Genomic DNA, 25,441 nt, shown 5'->3' with positions numbered 1-25,441 from the left:
AGAGGAACACAGGGAGGGGCCCCCTACTCCTCCACCCTTGACCTGCTGCTGGTGCAGAACATGGTTCCCTCCCACCTAGTAGCAGTAACCTGCCTACCCAGGGTTTATGATATGCCTAGCATGGTTTCAAAGTCTGCTTACTGAAACTATTTATCCATTTTATAACTGAGGAAACTGAGGCACAGACAGGTCACAGGTCACTCAACACAAGTCAGAATCAAGCCAGGCAGCCTGGATCCCTAAGGAAAACCCCTAGCCCAGCCCTCCCTATGTGGGAATTGTGGGGTGAGTCAAGAGGCCTCTTTTCAAAGTATACTTGATCACCTCTTACCCCAAATGAACCAAACAGGAAACACTTGCTCCTGTCTTTCAGGGAGGCCAAGTCCAGGAAGAGCAGGGTTGGAGGCATGGTTGGGCCTGCAGGTCTGTGCAGGTGTGACTTCCATCTGGGGACTCAGGAAACATGGGCCTGCAGAATTATCACAGTGATTGACAGCAGACCATCTCTGCTGCCCTGTGAGAGAGACACTGTGACATTTTAAATCACAACTTGAAAGATGGGAGAGGAAAGACAGGAACGGATGGTTAGAGCAGTCCCTTCCATACTGACTTCATATCTCAGCTGTGTTGTTCCTGTTCTGCATCTCTTCAAGGCATCAGTGTATAGCTCCCTGCTCTCTAGGTAGAACATAGGCTGGAGTCTCCTTCCTCCACTTGCCTCTGTGCCACCTGGAGCACGGTCCTCAGCCATCCTGACACTCAAGAGTGGTACTCGGCCAGGCAGGGTAGTATGATCTATAGTCCCAGCTACATGGGGGTGAGTCAGTTAAATCACTTGAGCCCAGAAGTTCAAGGGCAGTCTGCAACCCATTCTTTTTTTTTTTTTTTTATCCATGGGGCTTGAACTCTGGGCCTGGGCACTGTCCCTCAGCTCTTCAGCTCAAGGCTAGCGCCCTACCACTTGAGCCACAGCACCACTTCCAGTTTTCTGAGTGGTTTGTTGGAGATAAGAGTCTCATAGACTTTCCTGTCTGAGCTGGCTTTGAACCACGATCCTCAGATTTTAGCCTCCTGAATAGCTAGGATTACAGGCGTGAGCCACCAGCAACCAGCTGCAACCCACTCTTTTAAAAAAAGGAAGGGGGAAAGAGAGAGAGAGAGAGAGAGAAAGCAAGCTAACATGGTACCCAGTTCATGGACTCCCAAGAGGGCTATTACTCCAGGACTCAAGAAAGGCCTTTACAGCAGTACTTGGTCTGTATCCTATAAACAGGATTCGTTGCTCCCTTGTAAAAAAAAAAAAAAAAAAAAAAAAACTCCATGTCACAGTTTTTCAACCATTTAAGATCATATTCTTTTTTTTTTTTTTTTTGGGTCCGGTTGTGGGGCTTGATCTCTGGGCCTGGGCGCTGTCCCTCAGCTCTTCAGCTCAAGGCTAGCGCTCTACCACTTGAGCCACAGCCCCACTTCCGGCTTTTTTCGTTTTGCTTATGTGGTGCTGAGGAATTGAACCCAGGGCCTCAGGCATGCAAGGTAAGCGCTCTACCACTGAGCCACCTTCCCAGCCCTAAGATCATATTCTTTGTCATGGGGATGTCTACTGGCAAAGGTGGAAGCTGGAGCCTAGAGAGGCGTAGGGACCTGTTCAAGGACACACAACTGATGTATGCTAGAGCTGAGGCTTCATTTCTCAGTCCCCTGGCTCTACCCTGTGTTATAGCCCATCTTCCCCAACCGCCACTGTCCAGTGCTGACATGGTCTTAGGAGCTTCTCATGGAAATGTGGGGGGAAGGATCACGCAGTAGTGACAAGCCACTCCTGCTACCCAGCTAGTTTCAGAGACAGCCTTTTGACCATCCTACGCCAAGCCTGTGTGCGTTGTGCTCACAGTGATGATGCTCTTCCACACATAAAACACTCTAGGCTTACAAAGGAACCAACATGCAACACAGATACTGTTTATTTTCCTTAAAAGTGTTTTAACACTGTGTATGCTTCTTTAGTACTAGGCTGAATAACATGATCTAGTGACAGATCTGATATCTACCATAGCTTTCAGTTAGAGAAGTTTAAATACTATTGGGTGAATGCTTTTACGATGGAATCCCTTACCTGACTTTGGTCAGTGCGGTCACAAGTTCACAGGACTCACCAACACTACCATGATTTGTGCTCACTATTGTGCCTGAATAAAATCACCAGCATCAGATGGTGACAATTAAAATAGAATTTAACCATCTGGGTGTACTGCGGACCCCTGGCCCAAATCCATGGTGTCCTTCGTATCCACTGATATCATGTGCTCGCTGAAGGAGATCCCAAGGCACCCAAAATGCCTTGAAGTCCCATCACTGTCCCCCAGAACTGTCAGATACAATGCGCATTCATCCATTTGGTAGATATTGAACTCCACACCAGCAACAGACCCCAAGATGAAGAAACAGGTCAAGCAGGGCACCAGTGGCTCATGCCTATAATCCTAGCCACTCAGGAGGCTGAGATCTGGGGACTGGGGTTTGAAGCCAGCTCATGCAGGAAAGTTCATGAGATTCTTATCTCTAATGAGCAAAAAAGCCAGAAGTGGACATGTGGCAGAAGTGGTAGAGTGCTAGCCTTGAGCAAAAGAGCTCAAGGACAGCATGTAGGTCCAGAGTTCAAACCCACTTTGGGCACACATACACACATACATACATACATACATACATAAATACCCTACAAGCTGGGTTGCATGGTCATTCCACATTGCATAACTCTTCTGAAAAGAATCAGGACAGAAATCCCATCCCCTTTCCTAGCACTCAAGCCTATTGATCCCAAGGCAGGACTTGGTGATGGGCAACAGTCCTTCCCCCACCCCTTGCTGAGTCTCTGTCCTCCATGGGATGGGGAGCACTCAGAACACCTGCAGGGCTGAGGTCTGGCCATGCACATTGAACAAAAGGAGGAGGTGGCAAGCAGAGAATCCGGGAGTCCTCCAATAACCAGTCTTCTGTCTTCTCTTGCAGCCACCAAAATGTCAGGGGAGATGGACAAGCCCCTGATTAGTCGCTGCCTGATAGACAGTGATGGAAGCCTTGCGGAGGCCCCCAGTGGGGCCCCCAAAGTGGGCATCCTGGGCAGCGGGGATTTTGCCCGCTCCCTGGCCACACGTCTGGTGGGCTCCGGCTTCAGTGTAGTGGTGGGAAGCCGCAACCCCAAACGTACGGCTGGGCTCTTCCCTGCCTCTGCGCAGGTAACTTTCCAGGAGGAGGCAGTGAGCTCCCCGGAAGTCATCTTCGTGGCAGTGTTCCGGGAGCACTACTCCACGCTGTGCAGTCTCAGTGACCTGCTAGCCGGCAAGATCCTGGTGGATGTGAGCAATCCCACAGAGCAGGAGCACCTTCGGCACCGCGAGTCTAATGCTGAGTTCCTGGCCTCGCTCTTCCCCACCTGCACAGTGGTCAAGGCCTTCAATGTCATCTCTGCCTGGACCCTACAGGCTGGCCCGAGGGATGGAAACAGGCAGGTAGGTTCATAAGAAGTTCATAACAGTTCTCTTTATAATAAATATGTGGCTCATTTTTCTCATAAGCTAGCAGCATGCCAACTTTTTCTATATAGTCTGAGATAATCTCATAGCTGGAAAAAAAATCTATTTTACATGGCAGGAGACGCCTAGGAATATTAGTGATCTTACAGACCCTCAGTTGGTAAGCCGGGATTTGAACCTTAATCCTATGAATTAGAAATCCATGTTCTTTCTGCCTTGATACCCGGGCTTCCTAAAAGGTAATAGCTCTATACTGTAGTTTGGTTTTTTGTGTTGGTCCTAGGGCTTGAACTTGGTCGGGGTACTGTCCCTGAGCATTTTTGTTCCACACTAGTGCTATCCCACTTGAGCCACAACTCCACTTACAGCTTTTTTTGATACTTAACTGGAGATAAGACTGCCTCATGGACTTCCTGCCTAAGCTGATGTAGAACGGTGATCCTCAAATCTCAGCCTCCTGAGTAGCTAGGTTTACAATCATGAGCCACCAGTGTCTGGCCTTTTTGCTGTTTCAAGTCAAGAAGGAGACGTGGCTTATAAAATCAGACTCAGAAAGAGGACAGTAATACACTTCTGTGCCAGTCCGGAGGGAGACAGGCATGTCCCAGACCTCATCACATTTATGACAAGGGCTTCTAAGAACCTAGTAATTTTCTCAGAATGGCCAACAGAGGCTGGAAAATGGCTCTATAGAACAGCCAGACCTGCATATGTATCAAGAAACATGTGAGATGGGCTGGGAAGGAAGCTTAGTGGTAGAGTGCTTACCTAGCATGCATGAAGTCCTGTGTTCGATTCCTCAGTATCACATAAACAGAAAAGGCTGGAAGAGGTGCTGTGGCTCAGGTCTAGCCTTAAGCAAAAGAAGCTTGGGACAGCACCCAGGCCCTGAGTTCAAGCCCCAGGACTGGCAAAAAAGAAAAAAAGGAAGAGGTCTAACTAGGACAAGGTGGTTTTTAATGCTAAAAATCCACCTGCCTCTTCCCTGGGGCAAAAATACATAATTCCACACGTATGGAAGAATGTCTACCAACCAGTCCAGCCAAGTACCAGCTGTGAGGAAGAGTGCAGAGGTGTAGGTATAAGGTGCAGGCCTGCAGGGAGTGGTGCAAGCTGGCTGGCTGGGGAAGGCCTTAAGATGGGTTTGGGCTTGGGTTTACCTTATGTTCTGTTTGTTTGTTTTTGTCGGTCAGGGGGCTTGAACTCTGGGCCTGGGCGCTATCCCTGAGCTCTTCAGCTCAAGGTAAGCATTCTACCACTTAAGCCACAGTTCCACTTCCAGTTTTCTGGTGGTTAATTGGAGATAAGAATCTCATGGGGCCGGGCGCCGGTGGCTCACGCCTGTACTCCTAGCTACTCAGGAGGCTGAGATCTGAGGATCGCGGTTCAAAGCCAGCCCTGGCAGGAAAGACCGTGAGACTCCTATCTCCAATAAAAACCACTAGAAAACCGGAAGTGGCACTGTAGCTCAAGTGGTAGAGCGCTCGCCTTGAGCTGAATTGCTGAGGGACAGCGCCCAGGCCCAGAGTTCAAGCCCCATGACGGACAAAAAAAAAAAAAATCTCATGGACTTTCCTGTCCAGGCTGGCTTTGGACTGTGATCCTCAGATCTCAGCCTCCTGAGTAGATAAGATTACATGCGTGAGCCACCGCTGCTTGGCTACCTTATGTTCTTAGATCAGGGAACAAGGAAGGTATTCAAGGCTGTGGGCACAACAGTGCAAGGGCAGTAAGGTAAGAAACAAGGCTCCCAGACCCTAGTTTCTTTATCTGGGAAATGAGGACAAGAGTCCCTACCTGAGGCCTTAAGGCAGCTAAGGAATCGTGTATGTAAAACCTAGCACAGACTAGGTTCTTAGTGAATGTTTAGGAGCTGGACTGGATCCCATCTGTGCCAGCAAAATTGGTGAGATCTTCAGGACCTCCAGATACCATCATGCCCTCAGAGGTTGCTCTGGAGGAGCAGACATGGGTTGGCTTGAAGAAAGCTTGTGTGCCGAAGTCCCCATGGAACTGAGGGCCATCACTAATAAGGACACTTCTGTGCAGAGAGATGCACAGTCTGGACCACATGCAAAATCCTCTCCTAGGGTAAGCCCCATCTTGGGAGGTAGCTGTTCTAGGACCCAAGGAGGCTACATGGCCAGGCACTCTCTTGTGTCTGTTAAGTGAGTGCGCTATGCAAGACATTCACTGTGACTAGCATCTCTCCTTGAGTGGTGGGGCTTGTCTTGGAAGCCCCAGAGAAAACTGGACAGACCCCTGGCCTGGGACTTGTAGCCACTTTATGTCCCCCGTGTACTATTAACTGCTAGCTCCTTGGACAAGTCCCCTTATGTACCTCAATTTCTTTAGCTTCTCCGTGGCTCTTTGGCTTGATGGTTGCTGAGGCCCTGCCTGCCCCTGTGGCCCATGTATCCATCTGATTGTCCTTCTCCCCATAGGTGCCCATCTGCAGTGACCAACAAGAAGCCAAGCATATAGTATCAGAGATGGTGCGTGCCATGGGCTTTATGCCAGTGGACATGGGCCCCCTGACCTCAGCCCGGGAGGTGGAGGCCATGCCCCTGCGCCTCCTCCCAGGCTGGAAGGTGCCCACACTCCTGGCACTGGGGCTCTTTGTCTGTTTCTACGCCTACAACTTCATCCGGGATGTGCTGCAGCCCTATGTGCAGGAAGGCAAGAACAAGTTCTACAAGTTGCCGGTATCCGTGGTCAACACCACACTGCCCTGCGTGGCCTATGTGCTGCTGTCACTGGTGTACCTGCCTGGCGTGCTGGCCGCCACCCTGCAGCTGCAGTGGGGCACTAAGTACCGCCGCTTCCCTGACTGGCTGGACCACTGGCTACAGCACCGCAAGCAGATCGGGCTGCTCAGCTTCTTCTGTGCTGCGCTGCACGCACTCTACAGCTTCTGCCTGCCACTGCGCCGCTCCCACCGCTACGAACTGATCAATATGGCCGTCAAGCAGGTACTCAGTTCGTGCTGTGGCCCCCACCAGGTGCACAGGACAGACAGTGGCCAAGGGCGCTGTTCCAGCTGGACAGTGCCCACATCTTCCTGGCAGCAAACAGAGCAGATGAAAATCCCCCCGCTGCCTAGGTCTAGACTTGAACCAGAAAAACAAAAAGAAAAGAAAAGCAGACAGAGGGCCACAGGTATCCAGGATCAAAGAGCAGGGAGCAGCCAGGCCCCTGCGGCTCACACCTGAAATTCTAGCTAAGATCTGAGGAGTGGGGCTCCTAGCTAGCCCCAGTGGGAAAGTCTATGAGACTCTTATCTCCAATAAACTACCAAAAAGCTGGAAGTGGAGATATGTCTCAAGTAGGAGAGCATCAGCCTTGAGAAAAAAATGCTAAGGGACAGTGCCAGGGCCGTGAGTACAAAAATCAATAAACCAACAAAAATCAGGAGGGCAGGATGCAGTTTTGTTTTCTGTTGGTTAGTTTTGCAATACTGAGATTATTAACCATCAAGGCCTTGCTAGGCAAGTACTCTATCATGTGAGCCATACCCCAGTCCTTTTGCTTTTAGCTTATTTTTCAGATATGGTCTCCCACCTTTTTTTTCCTTGGCCTCAAGCTAAAGCCCCCAACCACTAGTTCCTGAGTATCTGGGGCTACAGTCGTGAGCTACAGTCATGGGCTGCATGCTCAGCCCAGGGTGGGGTTTTAAAGGAATCAGGGAGGCCTAATGAATAATGCTGTGTGAGCAGAGATATAAAGCAGGTGAGAGCCTCATTGGTGGCCAACTAGAGGTGTCACAGTCTGACAAGGCCACAAGAGCAGAGTCCTCAAATAGAAGCAGGCCTGGCAGATTTGAAGGACAACTAAGAGGCATGTGGGGCTGAAGATCAGGGAGCAAGTAGAAGTTGAGACCTTAAAGGCTAAGGGAGGAGGGCTTTGGCTTTAGGCCCTGAGGGACTCAGGCAGTCACTGAAGGATTCTGATGGGGGGGACTAAGGGCCTTCCTGATCACTGGCTTGCTTTTGCTGCCTGGCCCAGAACAGCCAAAGGGCCAAAGGCAGACACTGCTGTGCTGACCCCACACTCAGTGCAGTGGAATCAGGGAGTGGGATGGGAACTGTGGAGGACATAAAGTATTGAAGGCATAGTTTGAAGCAAGAGAATGTAGAGCTACTGAAGTAATGAAGGTGAGGTTCACTGGTAGAGATGAAGCTAGTCAAGGGCGGCTCTGGGGGCTGAGTCTGAGCACCCCAAAAGTAGCTATGCCAACAGTCAACACAGGGAAGGCTACAGGAGTGAGTGGTTTTGTTTGGAGGTGGGGGGGATTATTACTATTCATTTAGAATAGATATGATGTCCTTCTACCTGTGACTCATGGGGAATGAGGCTTTTAGGCCAAGCCAGGTGGGAGGTGGTATATACAGAACAGACCTCACAAGCCTCCTGGGTTTTTTGTTTGTTTGTTTTTTGGGGGGTATTTTATCTGTGGTGGGGCCTGAACTCTGGGCCTGGGCGCTGTCCCTCATCTCTTCAGCTTAAGGCTAGCGCTCTACCACTTGAGCCACAGCGCCACTTCTGGCTTTTTCTGCTATGTGCTGCTGAGGAATCGAACCCAGGGCCTTATACATGCAAGGCAAGCATTCTACCACTGAGCCACCTTCCCAGCCCAAGCCTCCTGGTTTTTAGCTCACAGTTGAGGATTCATTCTTAGTCTCAGCAGCACTGAAAGCAATGTTGTACCTATCTTTCTTTCCTCACTTTGCTCCTTCCTACCAAGTTACACCTTTAGCCCTAGGTTGATTGACTGTGGATCCTGTCTACACCACAGCACTACTTGCCCAGCAGGGTTGGGTAAGATATGTGTCATCCCCCTTTGTCCCAGCTGAGACCCTGCAGCTCCTTATCCTGCTCATGATGTAGGGACCCTGATGAGGCCAGGCCCACCACCAAGAAGCCCAGCATGGAGCCACTCCTCCTTCCTCAGAGGAGGAAGCAAGGTCAGCTACTGCCTAGGAACCACATACCTCAGCCTCCACTCACTCTTGATGCTCCTACTTCCCCACTGGCAGCTTCTCAAAAGCCCTTATGTCCCACCCTCGGACACCTGATACCATCCCTAGTGGCCCAGACTTTCTGAGAAAGCAAGAACCTCCGGCTTCAGGCATAGAAGCAAGATGCTTGCAGAAAGTAAAGGGAAAAAAGTAATAGTTACAAAGCTCATAAGAAAGCTTACTGAGGGGCTGGGAAGGTGGCTCAGTGGTAGAGCGCTTGTCTTGCATGCATGAGGCCCTGGGTTCGATTCCTCAGCACCACATAAGCAAAAAGAAAAAAGCCAGAAGTGGCGCTGTGGCTCAAGTGGTAGAGCGCTAGCCTTGAGCTGAAGAGCTGAGGGACAGCACCCAGGCCCAGAGTTCAGACCCCACGACCGGACCCAAAAAGAAAAAAGAAAGAAAGCTTACTGAGCCAGGGGCCGGTGGCTCATGTCTGTAATCCTAGCAACTCAGAAGGCTGAGATCTAAGGATCGCGGTTCAAAGCCAGCCTGAGCAGGAAAGTCTGTGAGACTTATCTTCAATAAACCACCAGAAAACTGGGGTGCTGTGGCTCAAGTGGTAGAGCACTCACCTTGAGCTGAAGGGCTGAGGGACAGCACCAAGGCCCAGAGTTCAAGCCCCATGACCAACCAAAAAAAAAGAAAGAAAAAAGGAAAGAAAGCTTGCTGTTCTGAGTTTTATATTTCTTCTATAAGTTCATTTCTTCTCTATCTTGTTCCTGTAAGGCAAGAGCTATACTACCCTTAATATATAGATGAGAAAATTGAAGCAGAGAAAGGTTAAGAAACTTAACTGAAGTCACAAAGCCAATCAACAGTAGAGGTAGGACTCAGAACCAGCCACTCCATTCCAGATCCATGCTCATATCCATCCTGCTTCCTACAGGAAAACAGAGCCAAGTTAGCAGCTAGGTAGAAGATCTCAGACTCTTCATCCATCCATCCATCCATCCATCCATCCATTCACTTACTCATTCAATGAGCACCTGCTCTGACAGGTTTTATTCTGGTTGTGGGGCTTGAACTGAGGGCCTGGGCACTCCTGAGCTCTTTTGCTCACAGATAATGATCTACTACTTTGAGCCATAGCCCCACTTCCAGTTTTGAGTAGTTAATTGAAAACAAGAGTCTCATGGGGCTTTTTCTCCCCAGGCTGGCTTCAAACCATGATCTTCAGATCTCAGCCTCCTGAGTAGCTAAGATGATAGGTATGAGCCACTAGTATGCAGCACTAACATTTTTAATATTTTTTCATGCATCTTTAAAAAGAGCCAGCCTAGCCATCAAGAATCTCTTTGTGGCTCTTGTAAGGGGGAGGGGGCATGTCATCATTGTCAACTGGACAAGGCAGATCTGAGTGTGACCTCCACCGTCCCCCAGGGCACAGGGCAAACCACTGCTTTGTCCAAATTTGGATACCAACTTCCTTTCCCTAAGGTCCCTGCCCAACTCACACCCTCCTCAGTATGACATTAGCCCAATTTTGCCTTGATGCCAATACCAAAGCCCAGAAGGTACAAACAAGGCAATTTTCCCTGAATCTCAAAGCCCTCTAAGGGATGGAAGTTGCCAGGCAACCATCTTTTATAAGAGGTCACTATCAGAGATCCAGAAGGCCAGTGACTAGAAGGGCTTAACTGTTCTGCAGAGTTCTCGAGGGTGGAACCAGATAGATGGAATATGTCTGGATGTCTGGAGTTGTAGTAGAGGGAGGCTGGGACTTGACACATAGCCACCAGGAAGTGGTGAACTGTACAACACTGGAAGAGTTTAGCAGGTAGAACACATCAGCCTAAGGCTTGGATCCTAAGCCTGGGTGCCTGCCTCTAGTCCCTGATAGCAGGGCTTTCTCCATGGCTCCTACCTGCTGGGTGTCTGCCCCTGCCCACCCTTGGCTGCATTTCCACAGTGCCTCTCTGAGGCAGATCCTTGGAAAAACCATGGGTAAAGGGAGGGCCTTAGCCTGGGTATAGGAATTGTCCCCAAGATTCCCTTTAAGCCCCTAAATACAGATCAGGCAGCAAGGCTGCGCCCCAGGATAGAGAAGATTTTGAGACTGTGTTTGTGGGCAGTGTTATTAACAATAACTAATTTTATATAGTTTTTTTTTTTCTAATTTGCTGGTGCAGCTCCCCAGAGATGCATTTCCAGATCAAAATCAGGAATCAAGATGAAAGACAATGGGCTGTGCACACTTTTCCCTCTTCCCAAAGCTAATCTGCATGTGGCTCTCAGATCATTCCAAACCTCCTCTAACCACATCACAGCACTGCTGAGAAGCAGCCGGTGACCCCTCTGACCTTGGGATAATGATCAGCTCCTCACAGTGCAGCCGCACTCCCTCCACTGCCTCCTCACCCTATTCTCTCATGCCATGTCACACCACATTGTCCTCTGCACATTCCTCCTGGCTTGGAAAACCCATCTGGGAACACCTCTACAGTCCAGCAAATTCCTAGCCCTCCCGTAAAACCCTAACTGTCCCCCTACTTCTCCATTCACACCTGCCATCTGCTGTATTTTATATAGACGTCCCTCATTTTCTTACACACAACCTCTTTCAACACCGTGAGTTCTGTCCTTCTTTTTTTGCTTACGTGGTGCTGGGGAATCGAACCCAGGGCCTCATGCATGCAAGGCAAGCACTCTACCACTGAGCCACCTTCCCAGCCCTTAGTTCTGTCCTTCTTTACCCTAGTGCAGGTTCACTGAGTGTCTGTGAAATTGGCCACTTGGGTTTGAGAGATAGTAGGCGCTACGCTCTGCCTCGACAGACGAAAGACCCACTAAAGAGACTTGAAGAGGAATAACACTGTCATCTCCATGTCCTCCTACCCCTGAGTCCTGTTGTATCTAATCCAACACCAGAAGGGAGAGGTAGTCCCACATCCATCCCTGGCTCACAGCCCTCACTGGGCAGTCTCAGATGACTGAAGCACTAAAAATCCTGTGTCCACCACCCTTTGGTCAGCTATATGAGTGGGGGTGTTCCCCAAGGTTGGAGAGCAACTGGCCATGGGCAGCACTGGCTAGCACTTGTGGACTGTGAGATGACACAGAGTGGCACAGGATATTCAAAGAAGCCACAATGCAGATCCCTGGACAACTTCTCCACCATCACTATTTCCCCTCACCCCTTTCTCTTTCCAGTCGCATTGAGGCTGTAAGTATCAGGAACAAATGAGGAATGTTGCAAGCCCCCGTGGTCCTTGTGTGCAGATTTGCAGGGCCTGACTAGTGACTTCAACTGCCTGCTCTGAGCAAAAATGGAGCGAGTGAATAATAAAGTGGGGTTGCAGACAAACAGGAGACATGATAGACTGACAGTACCACAAGTGAGTCAGCCAGGCCCACACACAAGCCCAGAGTTTTAGGTGTAACCTCATGCAGATGTCTCAGGCAGAGAAACTGAGGCCTGAAACCAGTTTCCCATAATCTTCCGTAGTAGTGGTCAGGATAAGCAGGGTCACCAGACTCCTGACCCTTCCAGTAGGAGCCTACCTTCCCTCAAATACTACAAAGACCCACCCTTTTCCCCACACAGGCAGAGGGCCTAGTGAGTGGCATTTTCTGGGTTTCTTTAAACTTTCTCTCATGAGGTGTTCAGCCACTTTTGCTCAGCCCCCGGAGTCATTTTTAATAATTTTTTTCTGGTAACCGGGCTTATATTTCATTTTCTGCTGAAGTAGTGTCTCAAAAAACCTGTATGAGTCATTCTGTTTTGAGAGGCAGCTGGCTCACACACAGGCCCATCTTCTCGTGAAAGAATCCTCGCTTGTTCTCTGGTAGAATTAATGCACTAGTGTTTCAGGGGGCTTCTCAGAACACCCTGACTTCCAGGAACCCAGCTTCCTGGTGAGTTAAGAAATGGAAAGACCTCAATATGCTTGTATGCTTCCAGTTGGTATGAGCAGAGGCTAACAGAGAGGTTCAGCTGCAGGCTCAGTCTAGGTAGGAGGAGGTGGGGTGATTTTGAAGCCTGCAGAGGGTCCCTAGAGTTAGTAGGTACCCCAGGGCAACTGAGAACAGGTACTGTGCTTCGCTGCTCAGGGTTCAGCACACAGTAGGTGTCCTTCAATGTCCTGGAGAAAGGACATCAGTCTCTGTTGCCTGGTAGCCATCAAGCCCAAACTATATTCTACAGATGGAAATGGATGAGTGGGTAGGAAAATGAGATTCGGGAGCTTTGAGATGGATGTTGGAAGATCAGTATCTGTGTATATCTGTGTGGAGAGACAGATAGACAAAGAGAGACAGAGAAGGTAAGTGAAGGACCATAAAGACAGGGGTTGAGGGTGAGGCAAGCTGGGAGGAGAGGCAGCCCATGAAGGTGTGGCCCCATATGGTTTAGGGTTTCAGAGATGGGACTGTACCTCTCTGCTCTCCTGCAGCTTGGGGACTAGCAACCTTTGTGATACAGTCTTGAGTGGAGAGTCTGTACTGTCAATTACTCTGACCCTTTGCTCTTGACTGATGAAACCCTTCTGATTGGCTGGTCCCCCCAGGCAGATGTATGAGAGCCTCACAGATCCTGGGGGAAGTGACTTGATCTATGTGCCCCCATTTCTCTCATCTGTAAAATGGGTTAACAGCTGGGCAGTGACTGGAAGACAGCAAGCATGTGTCAGATGTCTGTGAGGTACGTGTAAAGCTGTGGCTGCCTCTCTCCTGTCCGTTAAGGCTCACCCCCTCATCTCCCAGGATACTGGCATTTGCCATGGTGGTCATGGCTTTTCTTGTATCTGCATTAGGTTTTGGCCAACAAGAGCCACCTGTGGGTAGAGGAGGAGGTCTGGCGAATGGAGATCTACCTGTCGTTGGGAGTGCTGGCCCTTGGCACACTGTCCCTGCTGGCTGTCACCTCGCTGCCATCCATTGCAAACTCACTGAACTGGAGGGAGTTCAGCTTCGTGCAGGTAAAACAGGCCCCCCGGAGAGCTGGCCACATCTCAGGTGTGGCCCTCCTGTCCAGTACTGGGCTTTTCTCTCCAAAAAATACCTGAGCATGGTTCACAGACACAGCAGAGTTGCCCAGTTAAGTGCCAGGGCCTTCTCGCCCAAGCGGGTCTCCTCAGCTTCTGACACAGGACTGCCTGCTTCAAGCTCAACTTCCTGAGCTCTCTGAATTTTAGGAAGCTAGATAGAGGCGGTGATAAGACCAGAAGAGGGGATCCCAGGTAAAGCCACCCCCCAATTATTATAGTCCTTGAGTCTTTGAACATGTCTTGCTGCTGAGCAAGCCTGTACATCTTGTGGATTTAAGTGGGAGTCAGAAACGTGTGAGCCCCACCCACTGCATCCTCAGTGCCATAGGCTCTGCGTCCTGCAGAGTAGCTGGGAGGGGAGCCCTTTGTAAGAGATGCTTGTTTCCCAGAGAATTTCGTTCCTAGGAAAGATCAAAAGAGTTCTGGGGTCTGAGAAGTAGCTCAGTGGTAGAGTATTTGCTCTACCCCCAGAACTGGGGTGGGGGTGGGGGAGTCTGCCATCAAATAAATTAGGGGAAATCTTGGTACATCACAGATAAGCAAGGTCTATAATCCTAGATACTCAAGAGGCTGAGATCTGAGGATCACAGGTCAGCCCAGGCCCCCTCCCCCCTCCAAAAAAGTCTGTGAGGCTCTAATATTCAATTAAACCAGTAAAAAGCAAGAAATGGAACTGTGGCTCAAGTGGTAGAAAGCTAGCCTTGAGGGAAAATGCTAAGGGACAGCACCTGTATATCACACAAACCCCTCTTAACCAGGCTTCTTTGAGCTTTAGCATCTGTCTCTCAGCTAACAGCCACCAACACTGCAGAAAACATTTGTAAAAGATCTCTATGCAGTTGTTCATGCGGTTGGCATGTACTAAGCATGTACTGCAGGCCTGGCATTGTGGGACACCTGGGATGCCCTGAGCCTTGTTTCTGTGATAATGGAGACAACTGATAACAACCAGGATATTTCTTAGACTTTCTTCCCGCTGTTCTTCATCTTGTACTTGGTGGGATAACATCTCTCTTCCCATGGATGGAGCTGACCAATGCTAGCTCCTGACTGATTGTATCAGGACTCCAAACAGCCAAAACAGCCCTCATATCTACCCCCTCTGTCACCAGGAATCTATAGAGTTATCTTCTCTGTGGTGAAGGCTCAGAGGCAGTGACTATGCACTGTTCTTATATAACTTTAGTTAATTATTTGTGACTGGGGACCCTTAGCTGTATCTTAGAACTAAACAGTCGTGGTTGTTTTTAAAGTGTGTCTGTGAATCTTGAGGCTAGCTTATCTCAGAAGTCCCTAGAGGAGGGCTCAGGCTGCCATTCATTGGCCTAAGAAGGAAGGGGAAAAGGAATTTTATTGCTTTGCCACTAATCCCATGTTTTGCACACCCAAATCTAGGGTTTTCTAGTTCCTGCCTGGAGTATTCAGGGTACACGGTTTGTCCACAATTAAAACAGCCTGCAGGCTGCTCCTCTCACCAGAAAGTTGCGCCCTTAAGCAGACACAGATTACAAGCCCCAGTTCTGGCTGCTGGAGAAAGCCTGTGGATTTGATTTTGTTAGTGAAAGCTGCCTAGGACCCCAAAAGCTGCACTCTGCTTTACATATTGAAGAGTAGAGATAAAAATATAAAAGTCCTTCTGCCACTGCAGGAGCCAGAGAGGGAGCTGGGCAGGTAGAAAGGCAGGCTTTTATTTGTGGAAATCAAATACCTACATTTAATTTACATATCCTACTGTTCTGTCTCCCAACAGTGCCAACAGACAGGAGGCACTGCCAACTCTGGAAACCCAGCTTCTAGCTCTGCTTCCCCAGGTCCCTATCCATAACCATGGGCAGATTGTGTCCAACCCAAGCCTTAGTTTCCACAGCTGAAAAATGGACCAAATGTTTTACCAGGACTTTTAACATTTGTTCTTGTCCACATTTTTCAAAAATTAGCATCAATTAGTTGTATAAGAGAATTTCATTTTGCATGCCCATCCATGCATATAATGCACTTTGATCAAATTCATCCTCCATCACTTTAATCCTACAGGCATTTTTGTAAGCAACAGTGAGGACCTGTGGGTAATAAAAATAGAACGTGTTTTTCTATTCTTGGAGTAGCTGGTCATATTTCTACTCTCCCTGACTATGCTACCAGTCATACTTTTTTATCTAACCACATATTTTGTTTTGTTCTGTTGTTGTTTTGTTTTGTTTCCTTTCTTTTTGTTTTTGTTTTTTGGTCAGTCATAGGGCTTGAACTCTGGGCCTGAATGCTGTTCCTCAGCTCTTCAGCTCAAGGCTAGTGCTCTACCACTTGAACCACTGCGCCACTTCTGGTTTTCTGAGTGGTTTATTGGAGATAAGAGTCTCATAGACTTTCTTGCCTGGACTGGCTTTGAACCATGATCCTTAGAAGCTAGGATTACAGGCGTAAGCCACCGGCACCTGGCTTCCTTTGTTTTTTTGAGGTAGGGATCTTATATTATCTAGGTTGGTTTCAAACTCCTAGGTCCAAGTGATTCTCTTTCTTCAGCTTCCTGAGTAACTAGGAGTATAGATGCAAGTCACTGAACCTGGCTCCCACCATCCATGTCTGAAATGAGTAGAAGGTAGAAAGAAGCCAAGAGACTCTAACTCTAAGCATCAGAGTGGTTCAGGTCAGAGTTTATAAACTACAGCATACATTCTCATGGTGGGTTGTACCTAACATATTTAAAAATAGGATAGCAAAGAAACCACCAGAGTACCTTAGATGGTATAAGGGTAGATATGCGTTCTCTTATATTGATCTGACACGTATGTGTCAGTGTGGTGTGCCTGTTATCCACCGGACATTTGCAATGTATCATGTAACACACATTTCTAACTGTGCGCTGACATCCAAAAAGGTTTAAAGGCCAGGTGCTGGTATGCCTGTACTCCTAGCTACTCAGAAGGCTGAGATCTGAGAATTATGGTTGAAACCCAGCATGGGCAGGAAAGTCTGTAAGACTCTTATCTCCAATTAATCACCAAAAAGCCAGAATTTTTTTGCCTTAAGCAAAAAAGCTCAGGGAAGTGGCCCTGCCCTGAGTTCAAGCCCCAGAACCTGCACCAAGAAAAAAAAAAATTACAGCCAAAGATTTGGTACCAATATACTCTACCTATGAACTCAGATGATTCTAGAAGTCAGGTAGGTGCACTGCTGCACTGCTGGTGCCCTCCTGTGGTGGGAGCACAGACGAGGAGCTGGCAGACCCTTCACCAGGCCCAGACCCTTCACCAGCCCTGCCATAGGAAATCAGGTCAGCCTCCAGAAGCTTCTGTTCCTACCTGCCGCTGCATCCACTCACTGTCACCTCAAGGATGTGTGCTGTGCCAGCCTTGCACACCCCCGAGTGCCAAGGAGAGTTTTGAAGGAAACTGTGTCCTCCCTTGCCACCCACAATCACATAGCCCAAGCTTAGAAAACCGAGATGGCTCCTGGGCTGATGGAGTCTGCATGTTTAATTCAGTGGGGAGCCATCGGACCACTGTCTTGATTCCTCAGAGAGATGACCCTGCTTACATCTAGCCTTTGGCTTTTGAGGAGCTTTTCAAAGTTTGAAATTTTGGTTTGTGTTTCTTCGGGTATTTTTGTTCAATTTCTATGCTAAATGCTCCTGATGCCATCCAGGAATATGGAATTGTTTTTTCTCTTATTAAAGAGCTGAGAGGCAAGAAAGTGTTTAAGTTAAACAGAGCAAGTTTATTTGAAAGTGAAAGGAAAGTAGCAAGGCCCTCCATTCAGAGAGGGGGCCTCAAAGAAGAACCCAATGAATGGTGGTTATGACAGTATGGGGCTCCTCACATATCTCCTCTCCTGGGCTTTGTGTTCATTGCTGGATGGCCTGTGTGTATGCCACCTTGGCTCTTTCCAGGCATGAGCAGGCACCAGGGCATAATGAGAAGAAGAAGTGTGTATTGTAGGAAACATAATGCATAGTAGGAAGAAGAAGCATTTGAGCAGGAGCCTATGGGAACAAGAAGCTCCATGACAGGCCACATGTTATCTGCCACATATTATGTCCACTACTTTTTATGACTGTCTATCTAACAGTTCCCCTTTCTTTCATTCACTCCCAATTCAGCCAGTAGAACATTAAATTGCAAAATTCCCAGATGACAAAGCTCACTTGCACAGAAAAACTAAGGCCTTTTCAAAAAGAAAAAAAAAAAAAGAGCTTCTTCTAGCCCAGCGCTGATGGCTCACACCTGTAATCCTAGCTACTCAGGAGGCTGAGATCTGAGGATTACGGTTCAAAGCCAGCCCAGGCAGGAAAGACTCTTATCTCCAATAAACCACTAGAAAACCGGAAGTGGTGCTGTGGCTCAAGCCATAGAGAGCTCACCTTGAGCTGAAGAGCTGAGGGACAGCACCCAAGCCCAGAGTTCAAGCCCCATGACCAAAAAAAAAAAAAAAGCTTCCTCTGACTTTGTTCTCGGCAGCCCCTTGGTCGGAATAATGACAGAAACCAGACTGACCTCAGCCTGGTGAGCGATTGCCAAAGCCATAGTTATTGAGTACCAGCAACAGCCACTTACAACCTGGCTGTGACTTTTTTGCTAACAAGCCACTGTATAATAAAAATGGTCCTAACTTTGGTTGTGAGGGAGGGTTATTAATTGCTCCTGTGACAACCCTGCCCTTCTTTTTGTTTTCTGTAGCCTCTGAAATTCTTAAGTTGTTCCCAGAGAGAGGGAGGGTTCCAGGGAAACAAACTGGCTGGACTCATCCAGGCTGCCCAGCTCAATTGCAAAATCTAAAGGTCTCTTGTTATTGGCTAGCCTTTGGCTGTCATCCCTTTCTAAGAACCATTAGCCTGAGGCTAGGACTTCCTGCTGTCCATCTACACTAAGGCATTTGGAAGGCCCAGGAATGAGACTATGTAAGCTGGGGCCACCAGCTGCCACCCCCTGGGCTCCAGGGCAACACCACAGGACAGCATCTCTGCCCCAGTACAGGGCCCATCCTTCACTCTCAGAGAGGACTAATGGCCCACTCGTGGCAAGCACTAGAACCATAAAGCATGCTACCTCTGGAGATGCTGAGTTTCTGTGGGACCACTCTTCTAGACCTTCTTAGGTTCTCCTTATTGCCTTGTCTGGGAAAACCCACAACATAGCAGGTGGGCTCTGAATGGCTTCGGTGGATCTTTGTCAAAGGACAGTTGTGTTCAGGGCCTTTTCAAACAACCTGGGCACCAGGTCAGGATGCACTTTCAACCTCAAGCTGGAAGGACGTGGGTGTTGAGAACTTCCAAAATTAGTGGCGTAGTCCTGGCTGTGCATTAGCATCATCTGCTGAACTTTGAAAAACAACAGATGCCTGGGGCCCACCTCAAACCAGTTTAATCTGCATTTCCGAAGTGGAGCTTAGAGCACCAACATTTCCCCAGCTCCCCTGGGGAGCTGCCTGCAAATAGTTTGGGCCTGCAAATAGATTGGCCAATGATCTTGGACAAATGACACTTCCTAGCCTTCTTGACAATTCCTGTCACTCCATGAATAGGAGGGAGGGAGAGCCACCTGCTGGGACTGGGCACCTGATTGGAGAATAGGAGGGTGATTGACAGGTCACTGAACATTTAGTCTCCTGGTCAGTGCTGTAGACTTGTTTAACCCCAGTCTTCTATGGTGAGAGATCAGAATTGTAGAAAAAAAAAAAAGTTAGTGTGAACCAGAAGTTTCAGATTTACAGTTCTTGATAGATACTTCTAGAAGTGACAAGGATTTGGTTTTCAGTGACAGTGAAGGAAGTATCCATTTGATGGAGGGGTTGATGGCATTGAATAACATATGAATTAATTGTAGATCAGAAAACAAAGCCAAGCATCATATCTCAACTGCTCTCACTGAGTCCAGACATCATTAATCTGAGACCAGATCCTTGAATAGACACAAAGCCAAAAAAAAAAAAAAAAAAAAAACCCAGAGAGGGCAAAGAAGAATAAGGACTGGGCATTTTGTTTTATTTGGGTAAAAGGAACTTAGGAAGTTGTTCACAAAATGATACTGTGCATCGTAAGTGGGAAATGCCAAAGCATTGCAAGCAATTATTCTGGGCAATATTCTTTTACTCATTGGACCTCACTCTCCTGGTATTATTTATAAATGGGTACAAGTATGCCATCTCTGTCCCCAGGGAGTAGTTAAAAGAAGGCCCAGTGAAGAATGTATTTCATTTATTCAATCAGTTATTCATTTGTAGTTATTTTCCAGTATTAGATGGAACACAGGGCCTTGTACATGCTAGGCAAGTGTTCCCCCACTGATCTATGTACCCACTCCTCCAGCCCCACTTGAGTGTGTGACAGGAGGGCAGACAAGACTGTATCTCCCCACTGGGATGCTGGATTGATGCTGACAAGGCAGGGTTCGAAGGAAATCTAGAAATCCCCACTGAAGCTCTTTGGGAAAGCTCATGACTGATAGGTAAGAAAACATTCCATCCCACCCCATATAAATTAAATCCTTGCAGTCTTTCCTTGGAGAAAATGCACAGTGATTTGGCGGTCACTCACTGTTATTTTCATTCCTGTATGATAAACATAGAACTTTCCAGCCTGTGATCTATATTTAGTGGTCACAGTATTTAGCCACAACTGGCTGGGAATGTGGCTTTGTTAGTAGAGTGCTTGCCTACCATGCATGAAGCCCTGGGTTTGATTCCTTAATGCCACATAAACAGAAAAAGCCGGAAGTGCTGCTATGGCTCAGGGACAGTGCCCAGGCCCAGAGTTCAAGCCCCAAGACCAGCAAAAAGAAAAAGAATTTAGCTACAACTGTCACAGCCTCTCCTCCCTCTCCACCCAGCCCAATGCACAGTGCCCTTACCGCTGCCTGAGCTTACTCAAGTTGGCTTTTAGAATCCCCTGCTTCTCATTAAAGCTAAGTGGATCAGAGCTAGCCAAAACCAGCATCCCTTCCAGAGAATCTACATCTTCCTATTGTGGTCCATGAGATCGTTTATAGTTATCAGGAAAAGAGTATGTTGGGTGTTCTCACACCCAGCTCCTACACAAAGTTGTATTCAGAGCAATGATAAAAAGTTTCTCTTGGGAGCTCTGATGGGCCCACTGCCCATCACTCTTCCCCTTCTGGCAGGAAGCAGGCCTGACACATTTCTGCCTGGGGAGCTCCTAGCTTAATGCAGGGCAGGAGGAGGGGGACCTCTACCCTCAGAGCATCTGCCTGGGTGCTTTCTGCCCAATGCCAGCTCACCCAGACTGGAGCCTCTGGTGACACTTTTACTATTGCTGCCTGTAAATTATTTACTTTGTGTTTAAAATCAATACAGCTAATCCTTTTTTTTTGCCAATATTGAAGCTTGAAGTTGGCCTGGGCACTGCCCTAATCTTTTTTGCTCAAAGTTGTGCTGTACCACTTGAGTCACAGCTCCACTTCTGGCTTTTTGGTAGTTAATTGGCGTTAAGAGTCATATGGACTTTCCTGCCTGGGTTGACTTCAAACCAGGATCCTCAGATCTCAGCTTCTGAGGAGTAGGATTACAGGCCTGAGCTACCAACATCTGGCTTTGTCTCTTAGCTTTCTTGCTCAAAGATAGTGCTCTACCACTTGAGCCATACTTTGACTTCTGGCTTTTTGCTGGTTAATTGGAGATAAGCATCTCAGACTGCCTGGGCATACTTTGAAGCTTGAGCCTCAGATTTCAGTCTTCTGAATATATATCCAGTCTTATCGTAGGCCAGCTACTGTGAAATTCTGATTTGGGGATGCAGGCAGATCTTGTCACTGTAATGTACATTAAACTATGCACAAAATTGATAGAATGTTTTTAAAGTCCTTAGAGAGCAATTCTAAACTCTTTGGCAGCCCCAAAGGAGAAGCTTCATCCTGAATTATTTTGTACACCTTCTGTATAGAAGAGTTACTCCCATTTCTGCTTGGGATACTCTTGCATATAACACTGGGATTCAAACCCACAGCCAAGCATTCCAAAGCCACACTCCTGACTCCCTGTGAGGGAGCCAAAGCATGGTCATGGCCGGCCCTCACTCTAGCCCTCTTTCCTCCCGCAGTCCACACTGGGCTTCATGGCCCTGGTGCTGAGCACACTGCACACGCTCACCTACGGCTGGACCCGTGCCTTCGAGGAGAGCCGCTACAAGTTCTATCTGCCACCTACCTTCACACTCACGCTGCTGGTGCCCTGTGTGGTCATTCTGGCCAAGGGCCTGTTCCTCCTGCCCTGCTTCAGCCGCAGACTCGCCAAGATCCGGAGGGGCTGGGAGAAGGATGGCACTGTCAAGTTCACGCTGCCGACAGACCCCATGTTGCTAGAGAAAACAAGCCATGTGTGAGGTGTCTGGGCCTGCACCAAATACCAAGCCCGGATGGTCAGTGGACTCCTGAATGATCCAGTGCAGAGTAATGGTAATGTAAGGTTGGAATGCCTGGAATGAACATTATGCAGTATTCAGAATGACACACTCATACGTGTGACATACATGTACATACATTTCATACCTATACATAAAACAGGATTTGCGATTATACTTCCTTATCTAAAAAGTTAGGGCCTTGAGATGTCAACTTGTAGACTTAGAAGCCAGTGCCAGATGTTAAAGGAGCAGACCATGCACTCCTAAAATTTACACAGACTTTGTCCAGAAACTTATCCTTTGGAGGCTTCCATCCTGTATTCCTCTTCTCTTGTACCCATTAGCTACACCCCAAAGAAAGTACAGAGCTGGGACTCTGAAGTGGTTGGAATGTCCACATCTCTAGCTATACCTGAGAGCTCAGAGAGTCTGGGGTGCAAGGGGTGCAAGTCTGTTTCTCCCTTTAGCCTTTGGCAGCAGAAGTGAGCTGCTCAGACTGGAACCCAGGGCAGGGATGGAGGCTGGAGCTTGTACTAGAGCCATGAATATTCAGTTCTCTGTCCTATAGGGTGGGCAGGGGACTGAAGCAGCTCCACTTGATCCTCATTCAGCTGAGGACGTGGTTTTTTTTTTAGTCCCCCCCCACCCCGAAAGTGTGGAGTTACCACAGAGCCTGTAAATTGACCCTTTTGCAAGGGTGTGAAGTCAGTGTGAAGACACCTCTGCGCTGCAGCCACTAACGAACCCCATCTCAGAACAAGCGTAATTGCTTTCTCTCCATTAAGTTGGCAGTGACCGTTCTTTAAACCGCTGTGCCTTCTCGCCTTTTCCACCATTAATTTAGCCATCTCCTCAGAAGGCCTGCAGTAGACCCCTGACAGGTCCCAGGGCAAGGGAGATGTCAGGTTGAGTGATACTATTGCTAGACCCTCTTGGACCTGCCCCACTGGCTGAGGGGCTGCTATCATTCATTTGGGCCTGTGGGAAAATAATAGGGACCCCCCCCCTTCAAATGGCCTTTGCTGCCTCTTGTCAGAGCACTCAGAAAACCATACTAGCTCCAAGTTCCACCTTGTGAGGTTTAGCAGTCACCCATCCACATCTCACCTCCCTTGGCTTCAGTTACCCACAGTCAACTGTGGTCTGAAAATATTAGCATTCATGTTGATTCTTGAGGGAGGGACTACATTCACAAACATTATTATTGTATATTGCCATAATGGTTTGATTGTGTTCTGTTGTTTTTCCTCTTCCTGCGCCTAAGTTATTGGTTAGACCTCATCATGAAGTTTTATGTATAGGATCGCCTACCATCAGGTTCAGGCATCACTGGGGTCTTGGAATGTACCTCTAGTGGAGAAAGGAGAAACTACCACATTATACGTTTAAAGCATCTGGAAAGGACTAAACACCAGTATCCCAGACTACAACCAGGCTCTTCCAGTATCTATTTACCAGTCCTCTGCCCTCCATCTGCCACTGATTCAGACTCAAACAAGTTTTCTTCCCCTGGAGAGAAACAGCTAGTCTCCAAATTCCCCAAATTTTGACTGAGCCAACGATCAGCCACCAAAAACCCACTCAACAAAAAGGTCCTCCTGTGCCCGGAAGCATCTTTTCAAAGTAGGACTGGGGACGGGTAACTGGAGTGTATAAGATGGGGTGCCCCTGCTGCCCAGTTCACGTTAGCATCCTTCAGTGAGAAGGACACACAGGACCACCCAGGCAAGAGCCTGTTCCTCTGGTGAGGTTCAGGGCTGGTTGGGGTGGGGGGCGGGGGTGAGTGGACAGGCTGCTTCCAGCAGCAGGTGCTTCTAGCTGCTGTTCTAGGCTGGGAGACAGAACTTGTGCCATCAATTGGACCTGATAGAACAACAACACTGCCCACAGAGAAGCTCCCTGCACAGGGGTTGAGCAAATCAGAGGTTAGCACATGCTTGCATTGCGCAGGCCTGTGGAGTCCCTGCTAATGGGAAGCAGGAAGAATACAAGCAGTGGAAATCCCCAGTTCCTCCCCAGTAAGTGTGGACTACTTCCTTTTTCAGTTCTTCCTTTTTCCCCAGCGGGGGTTGGGGATGGTTGCTCATACCAAAGACACTGACACAGGGCCTAATCTAAGCTGTTCCTGACCCTACCTGCCTTCTGCTGAAGGTGTAGATCAGGAGAAAAGATTTCAAGTGAGTGGCAGGAGGTAAGAGGTGGGGCAGAGGACCTGTCACCTGTTCTCCTGGACAGAACAGTCAGCTATGCGCCATGTGCTCGGCCCTGACCTTGTGTCCAAATCTTGCCAAGCAGCTGGCCATAGCATCCCCAAGAGAGTAAGTTAGTCCCTGAGCTCAGTTAAATCTATGTGCCTCTGGTACAGAAGTGCCTCAACCATGTGTTCTGGAACTCCCAAGGTTCCCATGTTAAATCTATGCCATTGACAGAGTGTATGCATTTTGTTTTTACTTTGTAGAGTTTGTCTAAGAAGCTGCAAAAATAAAGCACTTACCCTGTGAAATTCCAAGATATATTTTTGGCATGGGATCCCAAATGCGTTGGTTTGCTCCAGGGGGAGTACTAGATCGGCCTCTGATTGGCGCCTGTCCTCAGTGAGTCCTGATCCCTGGTGCATTCGGTGTTGGAGTAGCCAGTGTGAATGTGTCATATGTGCTAGAACCCACCACTTCGGAAAAGTAGCCATGTGGGCCAGTGACAGGCCAGAAAAGAAATGGGGGGGGGGCAGAAGCCAGTTGTGGTGAGATGAGATTGTGGATGAAACACCCCAGGCCATGGGATCAAAGACTAGCTTCTGGGAGAGGTTGGAGAGTTATAAGAGCAGCAGAGAAAAGAGGAGGTTGGGATCTGGGAATGCAGTAGTTAAAATTAATTACTGGAAAAGTGAGCCAGGGAAGTATGCTAATTAATGTTTTGGGGTTTAGGTTTTTTAAACCCTTGAAGACAGGTACCAGTGGCTCTCACCGGTAATCCTAGCAACTCAGGAGAACGAGATCTGAGGATTGTGGTCCAAAGCCAACTTAAGCGGGAAAGTTCATGAGACTGTTACCTCCAGTTCACCACTAAAAAATTAGAAGTGTAGCTGATGGCATCCAGGGCCTAAACCCAAGACCCACTACTGGCATGCATGTGCACACACACACAAGCGCACACACACACATACACACACACACACACACACATATAGATTATAACATTTTTCTTAAGAGAAATACATCTAATTGAAAGTATACAAAGTTGATTTTGTTCATTGAAATTTCATTTCTCCCTGACAAATTTCTGTAGTAATTCCATATGTCTGTATTGGTCATTTGATCTCTTTGGCTCAGTTTGGTCATCCATAAATACTCAAAAAATGCTTTGGTGGTTGTTCTCTCTATTCAGAAATGAACAGTGACAAATGGAGACTTCAGTGCACTGGCCAACACCCCACCATACCCCACAGCTCTTTGGTAAGGTGAAGAGCCAGCCTCTGTTTGCTGCGTGCTGATGTCATTATTGGAACAGGAATCTGGCTTATTTCTGTAACCCCTGTCACAGGCAGAGCGTACTCTTAAA

At 48.2% G+C, this 25,441-nt stretch overlaps 1 protein-coding gene across 2 annotated transcripts in view; it reads left to right on the top strand.

The window, feature by feature from the left end:
- Positions 1-24,386, top strand: part of Steap3 (STEAP3 metalloreductase) — a 50,867-nt gene extending 26,481 nt beyond the window's left edge. For both annotated transcript variants that reach the window (XM_042685247.1, XM_042685248.1), the window contains exons 2-5: positions 3,007-3,506; positions 5,975-6,502; positions 13,300-13,464; positions 21,581-24,386. In XM_042685247.1, coding sequence (XP_042541181.1) covers positions 3,007-3,506; positions 5,975-6,502; positions 13,300-13,464; positions 21,581-21,862 — 1,475 coding nt within the window. In that variant the 3' untranslated portion in view covers positions 21,863-24,386. The remainder of the gene's footprint in view (positions 1-3,006; positions 3,507-5,974; positions 6,503-13,299; positions 13,465-21,580) is intronic.
- Positions 24,387-25,441: the final 1,055 nt, after the last annotated feature.

This window comes from Dipodomys spectabilis, unplaced genomic scaffold (assembly GCF_019054845.1).
Source record: "Dipodomys spectabilis isolate Male_0828 unplaced genomic scaffold, ASM1905484v1 ptg000094l, whole genome shotgun sequence".
Lineage (NCBI taxonomy): Eukaryota > Metazoa > Chordata > Mammalia > Rodentia > Heteromyidae > Dipodomys > Dipodomys spectabilis.
The sequence above is the reverse complement of the archived record's forward strand: the minus strand, read 5'-3'. Positions and strand labels throughout refer to the sequence as shown.